Source organism: Chionomys nivalis, chromosome 14 (genome assembly GCF_950005125.1).
Source record: "Chionomys nivalis chromosome 14, mChiNiv1.1, whole genome shotgun sequence".
NCBI classification, from domain to species: Eukaryota; Metazoa; Chordata; class Mammalia; order Rodentia; family Cricetidae; genus Chionomys; species Chionomys nivalis.
The window spans coordinates 13,257,332-13,272,071 of NC_080099.1; the positions used below are offsets into that span (position 1 = coordinate 13,257,332).

Sequence of the window (14,740 nt, forward strand, 5' to 3'; positions counted from 1 at the left end):
ACTTTATTTGCCTATATGCTATGTACAAAACAAGTCTCGTTCTAATTAAAGAATTTAGGTTAAAGGATTATATTATGTAGTAAATGATTTCTTGTTTCCAGGTAATTTAGTAGTCTAACTTCACTGTAAGACTTAATCTTCCATGAATTTGCCTGAACAAGTGGCCAGAAAAATTGAGATTATTTCATCTTAACAGGGCAGGTGTTTGTTTGCCAGTGGCAGCCCGTTTGAGCCAGTGCGGCTCCAGGATGGACGAGTCTTCACCCCGGGCCAAGGAAACAACGCGTATATTTTCCCAGGTAAATGCTCTCATGACTGTTGTTATAGATACATCGTTAATTTCATAAAACAAATTTCAGGGAGCTGGCTAATAGTACTGACTGCTTTTTCAGAGAACCCTAGTTCGGTTCCCAGCACCCATATAGAAGCTCAAGGCTATCTGCAGCTCCAGCTCCGGGCTTCTGATGGCCTTACCCGACTTCTGCCAGCATTGCTTGAAAGTGGTGCCGAGACATACATGCAGGCAAAATGTCCAGACACTCGAAATGATAATCATGATGATGATGATGATGATGATGATGATGATGAACATTTTCATGGAATTCTTTAGAATTTAAGATTAACATAACCAATAGTATTCACAGAAATATATTTACCGGGAAACAAGGAATTCACTAATTCTAACTTGCTCTGTTTTCTGTGATTCCTCCAGTTAGACTTTATGACAGAGATGATGTAGTACATGTGTCAGGAAAGCACAGAGGAGCAGAGGTTGCTGTGTTCAGCTCTGTTGGTACTTTCAGCACACTCTGATTGTTGGGTTTGTCCTTTTTCTGGTGGATACAATCAAGTGTTTCTCTTTAGCGTGGTTCTCCTAAACCCTCTGTAGATGTGAACTTCCTCTGCAAGCCATCAGCAATACCGCACACATAAAATAAAAATAAGTCTTTAAGAAAAGACAGATAAAGATAGTAAGTAGACAGCCTTCCAAGATCAGAAGCCAATAATGTATTGACTGATAGATAAGATGTGAGATTCTGGGTCAAGATTAAAGAGAAGAGAGCTTGGTGAGGTGGCCAGAATTCGTAGCCCCCTTAGCACTAGAAACCCTTCCTGATCAGGAAATAAACAACCAAGGGGTAAGTTGTGCTTGTCCTTGAGTGTTGTTATATCTTCAGCAATTACAACTCCGCAGTTAGCAGCCTGCTTCTGTGACTGCAGCCTGGCGGGAATTCTGTCCTAAGCTCCAGCTCTGTCACTGCCGTTAAAGGTAGCTGTTACTAAATCTCTATCGTTCTATTTATAAATAAATTAGAGATTCAAAGCTGTAGTGAAAACCTGGGAGCTCAGAGAGGCTGAGTATCAACTAAGTAACCCCCTGTCCTTGTGGAATATCCAGAAGACCTGTGCACAGGAAAAGGCTGCACCACTCCAAATCCTTCCCTGTTACTTCCTGTGTGTCTCTGATGCTCTGTGATTACTTCCTGTCAACTATTGATAATGCAGCCTTCTGACCCAAGGTTAATATTTAATTAACACAAGTTTAGACTTCGGGTTTACAGTGTGATCAGATATCCCCCAACACTAGAGAAAGGACAATAATGACATCTTGTCCAGGTATGACTCCTCCCCTACTGAATGGCCACCCACACTGGGATGAAACCCTACATACAGGACCGCCCCTGGGAGTCGACTGTGGTTTATTACCGTGGGTGGCCTAGAAGACTTCAGCCTTTGCTCTGCACTGTCAGTGCCTGGCAGAAGCAAACAGATGTCTCTGGAAACACATCAGTCCTCAAATTGTTTTTCTAAGGAAATGTACAAACGCAGCTCTTGTTCGGAAGGAAAAAAGAGACCTGTGCAAATACCTGAAACACCAGCAGATGCCACAGGACAAGGTGACATGTTCGGGCCCACAGGGAGACAAGTGCTAAACACAAACATGCATGTTACTTTATAGCAATAAAGGCAAAGCTTCCGAATTTAGTCAAAATCATTCACTTCTCGAATTGAGTGACAGTAATAATCTAATGGATGAATGAAGATTAGACCAAAGCAAATAACTGGAGGGCACCGCAGAAGAAACTATAAATGAAGCAGGCAAAAGGGAAAATATGGAAAAGTAAGGACTAGGCCTTTGTCGTTATTAAACCCTGGAAGACAGTGAGAATGGAATGAAGCAGAAGCAGCATTTCAGGCTGCATGGCCAAGGATGCCTTCCAGCGCAGCTCCGGAAAGCCTCCGTGGGGTAGACAAGACATCCATATCTAAGACCCTCACTGTAAGGGGTCGGAAAGGCCCAAGAAAGAGAAATCGTGACACAGCTGGCGCAGCTGTGGGAGCAACATCTGATTTCTCATTATCGCCGAGGGCCAGGAGGAGAGGAGTGATCTCTTCTTGTTGCTTGTTGGAAATACTTGCTAGCCTAGAATTCATTACACGGTGACAGTTTCTCACAAGAATTAGGGCAAAATGGAGACATCACAGTGGTACAGAGAACTCACTGCCTGCTTATTCGTATGAAATGAAAGGACAGAAAGTCGTGTTCCTTAGACCAATGGGGAACTGTCCCAGGAGCTCAGAGATATAGGAAGAAGAAGGAGAACAAAGCCTGCTGTGGACAGGCAGACAGACAACAGGACAGGGACGCAGTATTCCAGAAAATGTGTTGAGACACAGTGGACAACGATGCTTTTTCAGTTAAATAGACCTGACCTGTGGGAAGGGATTTCCCTTGTCTGTCAGGAAGATAAATTTTAAACTAATGGAAACTTGTGGCGAGAACACATGCTGTGAATTTGAGGGTGGTCACCAGGATACTAGGAAACTTGCCATTTCCAGACAGGAAATAGTGGGGGATAAAATGCAGCAGTTAAAGAACAGAACCAAAACACGCAAAAGTAGTGGGGAAAAAGGAATCATAGACTGAGCAAGACAAATACAAGACAAAGCACTAGCTTTAGCCTCAGACGCTTAAATGTCTACATTACAGTGAGCTGGACCTCTAACAGAGGGAAGGGGGAGAGAAGGGCGTTCAACTTTGGGGCCTAGAGATGGCTCAGCAGTTAAGAGCACCGGCTGCTCTTCCAGAGTTATCTAAGAAAAGTCTCTCGTAAAAAAAATTTTTAAAAAATGATTGCTGTCATAAGAGACCAAAGCAGTGTTTAAACAAAAACGGACATCTTGGAAGAAAACAGGTCTGTGGGGAAAGTTTTGAAAGAACTATAAATATCCTCATAGAGAGACTTATTGAAAGAACTATAAATATCCTCATAGAGAGACTTATTTCAAAACAAGATAGAATTTCAAATTAGAAAACAACAAATTCTTGAAAATAAGTTGGTAGCAGAAAGATTATAATAAAAAACAGTTGAGGGAGCCAGTTTAAAATTAATTTGGAACAGGAGATAGCAAATAAAGAATAAAGTTAGGTGTCATCTCTAGAGGTATGAGTTCAGAAAATAGAAATTTCAGAACGAAAGGAAAAAAGCCCCCAGGGTAGGGGCGGGGAGTGTGGCATCAAAGACAAACATTTCTCCAAGTGGAAAGGTGTGGCCTCAGAGGGGCTCACCAATGAGTGCCAGACACAGTGGGTTTGGAAACATACCTAAGACACAGTTACAAAATCAAAATCAAAGATCTCCATGCTTCCAGAGATGAAAAGACAGTGCCCAAACAGACAGACCCTGGGCCAAAGCTGGAAGCCAGGAGATGCTGTGCTGTTTTCAAACCGAGCCCAGAGGAGTGGAAATAGGTAAACATATTCAGTAATGTGGAGTTTCAACAACAACAACAAAAATGTATTTCCCATCAGTTGTTTCTCAGAACAACTGGGGGAAAATCTGTCCTGCTCAAAGAAAGAGTAACAAAAGACTAGGAAAGGGGGTTTTGTAAATGAACTCAAAGAAACACAGCCCTTAAATGATGGGGTGAAGAATCAGCTGCGCTAAGAGGGCTGCTGCGAAGATTTGTGCAGAAAATAAATGGGATGCTAGAATACAAGATCAGACAATTAAGAGGTCCAAGGTGAAATAATGTTAATTACTAAAGATCACAGTAACGGGACAAACAGAACGGTAAACTTGGGGAAAGGGAAATTTATACCAAGAGGAAGTAGCTCCAGTATGACATGAACTCGACCGGTACTGAGCGACACTTATAAAATCACAGTGTAGACTGCGAGTGTAGACCAGACCCAGAGAGAGAAGCCTGGAAATAGGAGAGGGCAGGATGCTTGTGTTTGGTCAGGAGGAATCACGGCTCTCTGAAAGCCTGTTTTTAAAGCCCAGGAATAGTGAGGTGATTGGCTGAAGGAGCTGGCAGCAGCTGCTCCTGTGGAGTCAGGGCCGAGGTGGCCTGGGCCTGCCTTGTCGTTTGCTGCCTTCCTTAAAGGTTAGAGAGTGCGCAGTTTTGTGTGACATTGGTGTTTCTTCTGGGCTTGTCTGCCCAGTCCCCCGGCCCTCCTCCCCCGTGTGTCTGCTTCCCTGCCTCTCTTTTGCTTGCTCTCATTTTTTGGCACTAGGATTTGAGGTAGGCCCTGACTCAAACCTGGAAGTATTTGCTATGTTGATAAAGGGTAAAAAAATTGAGAAGGCCACTTAATTCTAAGGTGATTTTGTTAACGAATAAGAAGTAGACATTAGCAAAGATCATTTACTTCCATTTTAGTTTGGTTTTGCTTTCTCTTGGACTGTTTCGGTGGGAGTTTATTACTGTTTATTTTTCTCAGTTTAGGAATTGAACCCTTCATAATTTGAAAAGTGACCTTATTAAATCAACTATTTAATGTATATTCTAGGTGTGGCCTTAGCTGTTATTCTCTGTCAGACCCGGCACATCAGTGACAGTGTTTTCTTGGAAGCTGCAAAGGTAATGTTTTAAATATTGCTGATGTATAAAGTATGGGTTATAGAGGTGAATGGATCTTAGAACCAGAGTGGATTAAATATCCTTATGGATGAAAAGGAAGTTAGCAATCCATTACTTTTGTATTATGTTTACTTGTTAAAATCATAACTGTTCAAATGTCTGATCATAGCTGTGAATCAGCTCATATTTATAATACTTGTGCCTGTGTCTCATGTGGTCTGGCATCTGAAGGTGATGCTGTGACAGCAGAGACAAAATGTAACTCCTTCCGCATTCTTCATGGAGCACCACATTCGAGCGGGAATTCTGAAGACCTCGCGTTAATGCTCGTGCTGGCATCTTTTCTGCCTAGCTGTTACTGCGTGCAGCTTTGTGTGCAGAAGCAGAGTATACCATGAAGTCTTTAGGTCTGGTTATTTATTGATTCCTTAGTGGTGAAGAGAGTTGTTTCGGTTCTGTTGTGTTTGAATGGGGCTTTTTGACTTTAATTTTTAAGACAGGCTCTCACCGTGTAGTCCTGGCTAGCCTAGAACTCACAGTGTAGACAAGGCTGGCCTCCAACTCACAGGTCACTTACTTCTGCCTCTGGGTGTTGAGATTAGTGTGTCCCACCATACGCAGCTGTGATGAGCAGTTTTAATTTCTACATTGGTTTAGTATAATCTTGCGAGAAATAAAAATTCTGTTGTCTATAATATTTTGGTTTTCCAATGTTTTTTTCATTTTACTAGATTCTTCTGTTTAAACAAAAATATAATACTGGTTTTTCTTTCAGGCACTGACAAGTCAGTTGACCGATGCAGAGTTAGCCCAAGGGAGGTTGTACCCATCACTTGCTAACATCCAGGAAGTTTCTGTTAACATTGCTATTAAAGTAAGTCATCTGTCCATCTTACATAAACTTACAAAACTACATTTTCTTGTCCAAGTCATACAAGTGTATAAGTTCCTAATATTTAGAAGGAAATTTTATGTGATCCGTGTTCTGATGTTTTTGTTTAAGAAGAGGTGTTGTAGCCTCATCTGCTGTGTCCAGTATGACAGTGAAGGAGACCGCTATGAGTTACTGTAAGACTGAGCCCAGGCTGGTTGCAGCCCTGGGAAGGAAGGGAATCTGCTGCCACTTCAGAGGTTGTTGACTTTCCTTTTTAAGAGAAAAAAATCAGGAAAATATGCATGGCTTTGTAGCCACAGGAGCCTGTAACCCCTGACCATCTCCTTATATCCCAGTGGCGGGAGAGTTCTGTATCAGGTCAGGGCTATTGCGTGTTCCCCAGTTTGCCACCAGTAACCCCTGCGTCTGTGCATGACCAGCTGGGGCTCTTATCTAAAGACTGACTTTTAGTCATTTTGTCAGCAGGATGTGGGAAATGCCAGTGTGAACTCCTCTGCCCAGGCCTTGTAGCTCAGGGTAAAGCATAAGCTTACGTTCCCTTTGGCAGCACCCTGCACGCTGTTCCCTGCACTCTAGAAACCGTCCCACTTTCCCTTAAGGCTTTAGCTGCCCGTTTGTTAGCCTGAGACAGCGTCCCGCCTTCCCTTCAAGAGTCTTGTCCCCTGTTGATGGGAGTTTTTCTTTTTCTTTTCTTTCTTTCTTTCTTTCTTTCTTTCTTTCTTTCTTTCTTTCTTTCTTTCTTTCTTTCTTTGTTTTTTAAGTTACTTTTATGGGTATGGGTGTATTGTCTATGTGTATATTAAATGTACCACATGATCGTGGTGCCCAAGAAGGCCAGAAGAAGGGTATCAGATGTCCTAGAACTGAAATTACGGGCAGTCACGAGTCACTGTATGGGTGCTGGGAACTGAAGTTCTCCTAACTACTGAACCCCAGAATTTCTTTGTTTCTTTGTGGTCTTATATTGTTATCTCAGTGGATGGGCCTTTATTCAACTATTGTTAGGATTTTTTTTTTGCACAGTTTTACGTTTTAATCAAAAGTGAACATTTTTGTCCCTTTAAGAGAACGGCATTAAAAATACAAGATAGAAATTTAGAGTTTACAAGGAACCGGCTTATTGGACTGAACAGCATGTCTTGAATGGGAAAACGCTTGTTGACAGAGTCCAGGCTGTAGGACCAGGCTGTGGTCATACGAGGCTTTATAGATTTGGGGTGGAGCCCAGGATTTGCATTTCCAAGTTCACCTACGATGCTGATGCTCCCGGTCTGAAGATTGTGATTAGCATTGACCCTGTGTATCCCATCAATATCTCATGTGGTATAGGAAGGAGGAACTGTCCAAAACCAAGAACAGGAAGCTAAAGCAGGGCGACTTGCACCACAGAGATTTGCAGAAAAGCATGGTGGGGGTCAGGATTCTCTCTGAAGGCAGCAGACAGCCACTGAAGGTGGAGTCGGAACGTGGTGGGGGTCGGGATTCACTCGAAGGCAGCAGACAGCCACTGAAGATGGAGGCGGCCTCACATGCTTGAGGACAGTAGCTGATGCAGCTGTGCAGGGTGTGTCTGCTTTGTCAGTTCAATTCTTTTTTGGCACATACGTATTTAAGGTTGTGATTGCTCTTTGAGGCCGTTCTGATTAGGAGGTAGAGTCACCTAAACAACACAGCCTTTCAGCAGGGCTGTGGGAATGGTGACTGGAACATCACCTGCATGGAGATTAACCACCTAGACTTCTATTCGCGTATTGAATTTAAAAAAATAATCATAATTCTTTTCTACATAAAGAAAGGTGACCAGAGGGCTGGAGAGATGGCTCAGTGGTTAAGAGCGCTGGCTACTCTTCCAGAGGTCCTAAGTTCAATTCCCAGCAACCACATGGTGGCTCACAACCATCTGTAATGAGATCTGTCACCCTCTTTTGGCCTGCAGGCATACATGGAGGCAGAATGTTGTATACATAATAAATAAATAAATAAATAAATACATAATAAATAAATAAATCTCTTTTTTTTAAAAAAAAGTGATCAGAACATATGAGTTATCTTGAGATGACAGATAATTTTTATTATATATTTCAAACTTAGTTTTAAAATAATTTGAAACAGATCAAAGTAATATTATTTTATATTTTGGGAAAAGAAAAGTGCCATTTTTCTGTATTTGTGTCTGTGTGTTCTAATGCTATTTATTTCTCTGATAGGTTAACATTCAGAGCCTAAGCGGTAATGCTATTTATTTTCCAGGTTGCAGAATACCTGTATGCTAACAAAATGGCTTTCCGATATCCAGAGCCTGAGGACAAGGCCAAGTACATTAAAGAAAGAATATGGCGGAGTGATTATGTTTCCCTGCTCCCGGACGTGTACGATTGGCCGGAGTCTTCACTGAAGCCTCCTCAGATGTCCGAATAGAAACTGCCCCATTAAGACATTCCATGCTTCAGAGAACCACTATTTTTAGACAAAAAGATAATCTTCTCAGAGTTGCGGTGTCGCCTGTGCTTTATTCCTCCACACCACTTGCTTGGCATCTCTTTCTGTGAATCTCTCTCCTTGGGGACACACGTGTTGACTATACTGCTAATGCCCACCAGTGCCCACAGTCCAGTACTGAGACCGCGTCAGTCCTGACGGTTGTCGCCATTGTGCCCTTGTTGGAGCTGGCCACGGTCATCTTGCTGTTACATGAATGTATCCTCCACCTCCACTCAGCTCTTCCAGGGCTGTGGATCTGGGTACAGAGTATTGAGAAGAAGCCAAAATTTACCTAATTCCAAAGAAAACTTGTCAGTACTTAGAACTTTCTTTTATATGTACTTCATTTTACTTTTGTGCTCTGAAATCCATTTGTAGTATACAGATCTGGGGAAATAAGAAGCAAACTCCCGAATTTTCTGGAACTAAATCAAGGCTAACTAACATTATAGACGAGGGGGAGGAGCCAGTGCTGCCTTTAGACAAGCTGAAGAGTCACTTGCAACACTGTACAAAAATAAATACTACTTATTTAATAAAAGTAATAGCTTACATTTAATTGTTTCAGTTACATTATCTTATTGATCAAACAGAAACCTAGGTTTGTTGATGCTGAAAACAGTTTCATTGTCTTCACGTCTACTTGAGGGAGTGTCACCGACTAGCAGCTTATGTCATGTGACTTGGAAATCGTATCTGAAGGACTTGACTACATACAACCTATACCTTTTTTCTTTCTGCCATGTTCTTTGTAGTCATTTGGGATTCTCCTGTGACTCATTCCTGTGAGTATTGGTAGTGACATCTTTCTCTGCTGAGAATGAATAATAGGTTTCCAAACTCAGTGGATATAAATAAAGTAGAATTAGACCAGGAAATGCCTTTTGTTTTCTCGAGGCAGGGTCTCATTGTGTAGCCCTGGCTGTCCTAGAACTAACTCTAGACCAGGCTGGCCTAGAACTCACAGAGATCCACCTGCAGAGTGCTAGGATTAAAGGTGTGCACCACTCCACCTGGCGGAAAATACTGCTTTTATCCCAGGAAGATAGCAAACGCTATGTAAAGACATCAGTGTTCACAGGTCACATATCGGGGATGCTGAAGGACCTCTCTGAAGTATTTTGAGAAGTAGTAGTGTGGCGGTGATGTTTGCCTGTCTAGATGCTTTGAGGGACAAAGCTCGTTTTTGTTATGAGACTGTAGCAAGGTGGCCTGGAACTCACTGTGTGTCCCTGGCTTGCTTCTAGCTGCTGAGATCATAGTTACAAACCACCATGCCCTGCTCAGGACCAGAACTTAAGGATGCTCACCCTGCAATGGTAGCAGTACAAAGCAGTTCATAATTACATATCACAGGACATACTTTATGCTCTCTGTCGGTGAAAAGGATCTTTTCAGCTTCACTTAAAGAAATTGATTTAAAATTCGGATACCAAGACTGCTTAGTGTATACCAGACCTTGGGGTCAGTCCACAGGACCACCCCAAAAAGAAACAGACTTGAAATGGCTTTGGCATTTTAAGTATGGTTAGATATGGTGGCTAATTTAACATATGCATAGTCAGAAGAATGTTTAGCAAAATACGGCATAGTTTGATGCCTTTGAAGATGAAAGCTTATACAACCCTGGATCCAGCACTGAGGCAGGAGGACCTCAAGTTCAAAGCCAGACTGGACGGCATAGTATCTATCTTCTGGTTTGCAGAAATGAGCCCACAAAGTGAAAGCAAGATGATCCTGTGGTTGTTAAGGCCCTTGTCTCCAAGCCTTGACATTTAAATATAGTTCCAGGACTCATATGGTGGAAAGAGCCAACTTCCAGAAATTGTCGTCTAACACACATACACACCATAAATAAATGTAACAAAAATTAAGAGGTTTTATGTTTTGTTAACATGTATGTGAAATCTTAATTTTAATATTACAAGTATAAAAATTGCCAGTTTTTTGCTTAGTTTGAATTAAAGTAGTCTTAACTAAGATGTAGCTTATTAAGTGTTTAGTACAATTCACAGCAGCCTTTTTTATTTTGTTTTTTTGTTTTTGTTTGTTTGTTTGTTTTTCGAGACAGGGTTTGTCTGGAGCTTTGGAGCCTGTCCTGAAACTCACTCTGTAGACCAGGCTGACCTCAAACTCAGAGATCTGCCTGCCTCTGCCTCCTGAGTTCTGGGATTAAAGGTGTGTGTCACCACCGCTGGGCTACAGCAACCATTTTTAAGGAAATGGCAAAATGAAATACAGCCTGCTTATAAAAATCAATTATTGGATGTTAATTTAGATGTTTTTATCTAAGAATAGGAGGCCATGATGACCTCAAATTGAGGAGGAAGAAGTATTTGGGCCTTCCATGGGGAATTTTGCCAAGCAAGAAGGTAATTGCTTGGAAGAGTGATAACATGGTTCCCTGTTTTCTCTCTTTCCATTGTGAATTAAAGTAACTTGGTGAGGGAAACTGATGCATAAATATTAAATTCTAAGGGTCGCATTAAACCCATTTTCCAAGGGTGGCTTCTAAACTACAAGTTTGCCTTAGAACCAATGGGACTCTTTTCAGTGGAGACGGTCCCCCCCCCCCCGCCCTCACAGTGACCTCCGAGGGAGGGAGCCCTAGCAGGTGTCTTGTCAGCTGCACCCCAGGGTTCTCACAGTCACCACCTCACTGTGGGGCATCAGGATCCTTAGGATGGTTGACCCCCTGCCGCTGTTGCTGCTGGTGCTGTTTCGGGGTGGCATTCACAACCTTGCATTTCTTTTTTCAACTTATTTTTTATTAAATTAGTTTCCATACAACATATTTTGATCTTATTTCTCCTCCCCCAGATTCTCCCAGATTCCACCTCCTTACCTGCTTCTTCCTGGACAACAGAAACAAGCAGTGGGTGTCACCGGTGTGTCAACACACTCCAGGGCAGTCCCCAGGCCTAGGACTCATCGTCTAACACAAAACAGACTCATGGTTTTTGGTTTGGGGTTTTTGTTTTGTTTTGTCTTACTCTTTGGCTGTTGAGATCTCATGTTTCTAATGATCTCACTGGTGGTGCCCATGCTGTTGGTCCAGAGAACTGGCTGGGTGGTTTTGCGTCTGAGTACTGTGTGTTGCACGCGCTTTAGTGCCCAGACACTGTGTGCTTCATATATCTGAAAAGAGTCAACTGAAATTCTTAAACAGAATAGCCTTCATCTAACTTTATTTATTTGGTACAGGATATTTTTTAAGTTAATAAGGAAACTTTAGGTATAATTTGTTCTGTAAACATATAATCTAGAATACTTTATTAAGCTCATAAAATCTAGTGGCCAGTTTGTATCTGTGGAACAGCAACTGTCCAGTGGTTACTTGGGCAGTTTTCTTTATTCTCTTGTCGAAGGACTGACTTTTCTCTAAGTTACAGGCTTCTGGAGAAGAGGTTTTACAAAGAATTTTGTTTGTTTGTTTGTTTTGTTTTGTTTTTTCGAGACAGGGTTTCTCTGTAGCTTTAGAACCTGTCTTGGAACTAGCTCTTGTAGACCAGGCTGGCCTCGAACTCACAGAGATGCGCCTGCCTCTGCCTCCCGAGTGCTGGGATTAAAGGCGTGTGCCACCACCGCCCGGCTAGGTTTTACAAAGTTACTGATGGATTCGGACTGATGTGTTCAGGAGTTCAGAGCAGAGGATTCATCATTGCACCTACGGGGGATGGTAGCCTTGCCTTTAGGGGAAGTACAGATGTCTCTGTAGCTTTGTGTTTGGGGCTTTATTGTGTTCTGCAGTTCGTCTAAACAGAATCAACCCTGGAGAGCATATGCCATACTTGAGAACATCAATCCAAATAGAACACCCTACTGGGGTCGCATTCCCAGAGAAGTCCTGCGGGGAACAGCAGCAGCAACCCATTCCCACTCAAGATGTACTCCAGTTGCTGACTGCACACATGGGATGTGTTTGTTAGCAACCAATATGACTTGCACTTTGTCCGTGACGTTAAAATGAGACTCACTAGCCAGGTGTGCTGCGAGTCTCTAATCCCCGCGCTTAAAGGGCCAGCTTCAACAACAACAACTGGATGTCAAGACCAGCCTGGGTTCCACGAGACCCTGCCTCAAAAGCCAAAACCTATAAAGATGAGCTAACGAGGAGATGCACTAAATATTCAAGATAATTCAGCTATAGAAAACCACCCCATCTGAAGTCAGATATCTTAATATGGCGTAGAAGAAAGACAGTGGATGGGTTTTTGTTTTTCCTTTCAAATTTCAAGGCATTCAGATAGTCCAAAGGAGGACATGCCTTGTGGAACTCTCAAATCTTTCCTGGGACTTAAAGTAGTGCTTAGGTTTTAAAGCAATTTCTTAAAATTGTGTCCTTCAGAGAGAAAAGAAAATGGCATATGTAGTTGATTTTTGTTGCATGCATGTTTAATTTTATATTCTATGTTTCCAAGAAGGCCCGGGCTAGCACATATGTCAAGTAAGTGTATCTTTGGCTAAGTGATATTTCCCCCAATAACTGAACTCTTTTTTTCTTCAATTAAAAATGTATGTGCAGTTTTGCTGCTTTAGACATTATTCCTACATTCCATACCCTATTTAGTCTTAGACTTGGAGACATGTTTCTATATCCCTCTGTTTTCAAGACCTTTGTCTGCTTTCACTTGACTTTTTTATTTCCGTTTTTATTTGTTCTAGGGGCTGAGCCATTGTAGCCTAGTCAAACCTTAAACTTGTGACTGAGCCGCCCCCGTGCATGCCTGAAGAAACATTATCTTCCCTTTCCTGAGTATATTAAGGTTTTTAAATTTTGTTTTGCTTTGAATTTGATGAGTTACACAAAAGATTCTCCATCGCTAGTTCACTGGCAGCCCTTGATTTGGTAATACTCATAGACCCATCAGCTGCAAACCAGAGTCAGTAGCACCTGTCATTCACTCTGCAAATCTATTCCTATCAGTGTGCACCTGAAACGTATGCTCTGTGACGCCTGCTGTATCATGTGCTCACACTCAGCTTTCATAAAGGAGGGATCCGTGTGGAGGAAGGGATTTCTGGAAAACCATATTTGCTCAACATCTGACAGCATTTCGACCCAGTGTTTTTATTGTACTTTGCCTGATACTCTTTAAGATCAGCAGGAAGTAAAGTGTGATGTTGCGTCCCCTTCAGTACTATCCGTCGCTGACTGGGAGAAACCACACATTGCACATCATCACTTAGCCTTTTTCACCATGGTGTTACGGTAAAATAATGGGCTAAGGCTTGTGGTAATTCCCCGGCGGGAAGACCAAGGGGATGCTCTGTGGAGAGTGTATCATACACAGTCCTGAGACTGATATAAAAACTCGATAATTATGTGAACTATTTTTCCCTTTTTGTGACATATTATTACTTGTAATGAGATGTGTTCTTATATTTTCTTATAAAATTTTTCTTATGCATAAAAATGGCTGGTGACCTTTTTATTAATTAAATTTATTCATTTCTTTTATATTCTAACTGCAGTTTCCCCTCCCTCCTCTCCTCCCATTCCCTCACACACATTGCCCCCACCACCTCTCCCTGTTTCTGTTCAGGCTTCCCATGGGTATCAGCAAACCATGGCCTATCGAGTTGTAGGACTAAGCTCCTCCCATTGTTTATAGCTGGATGGGCAACCCAGTATGTGGAATAGATTCCCAGAAGCCAGCCAGAGCATTGGGGACAGCCCCTGCTCCAGCTGCTGGGAGTCCCACAAGTAACCCGAGCTACACAACTGGGTACCTTGTTTTTAAAGAGCACAGGATACATTTAAAACTTGGTATTATTGTGAGTCCCTCCACTCCTCCCCCTCTTCCCAAATGCTTGACCCCTTGGGCATTGTTAGATTTAAACTCACATATAGAACATTACTTAGGTTCCTCGTCTTTGCCCTTTATTTTCTCATGTTCTGTGTCCTGCTCTTTGTACCTTCCCATTTAGCCAAATTGCAATGGTAAAAGGGAACCGAACCCCATGCCAACATTTTCAGAAGAGACTGCGGATGTGATGATGAGCAGGTGTGTACTGTAATAGGCATCACCCACTGAGTGTTCATCCTATTCAGCACTGTTCTAGGTGTCTGGCAAAATAACTCACTTAGACTTACAGAACACTTAGGGGATGTCGATACTAACAATTTCCCTATTACAGATGCAAAATGTGAGGCACAGTGGTGTCAAGTATCTGAGATGGCAAAGGCAAGACTCAGACCCCCCCATCACAGTCTGATGGAACCTCAGTCCTCTTTAAGCCGAACTCTCAAGGGCCAGCGCACCAAAGCGTGACTACAGAACCTATCGCTGTCAGTTGGTCAAAATCACCAACTTCAAGAAGTACTTCCTGTTGTCTGGCGTGTCCCTGTCCAGTGAATTTCTGGCACCCGTTCTCTCCAGTCTCTGACATCCTCCTGCATCTTCGTGCTCTGCAGATGCCTGGCGTCCATCTCACAGAGAAGGACCAGAAGAGGGCACCCAGGGGCTCTCCTGCCATTATTCTCACTGCTAA

The 14,740-nt window shown here is 42.5% G+C and overlaps 1 protein-coding gene across 2 annotated transcripts in view; it reads left to right on the forward strand.

The window, feature by feature from the left end:
* The window catches only part of Me2 (malic enzyme 2), a 43,436-nt gene extending 33,261 nt beyond the window's left edge, over window positions 1-10,175 (forward strand). Inside the window, exons 13-16 of one of the 2 annotated variants that reach the window (XM_057789171.1) lie at window positions 197-299; window positions 4,799-4,869; window positions 5,645-5,743; window positions 8,015-10,174. In XM_057789171.1, coding sequence (XP_057645154.1) covers window positions 197-299; window positions 4,799-4,869; window positions 5,645-5,743; window positions 8,015-8,182 — 441 coding nt within the window. In that variant the 3' untranslated portion in view covers window positions 8,183-10,174. Of the gene's footprint in view, window positions 1-196; window positions 300-4,798; window positions 4,870-5,644; window positions 5,744-8,014 lie in introns of both variants that reach the window. The other variant, XM_057789170.1, reaches the window with a different exon arrangement.
* Window positions 10,176-14,740: the final 4,565 nt, after the last annotated feature.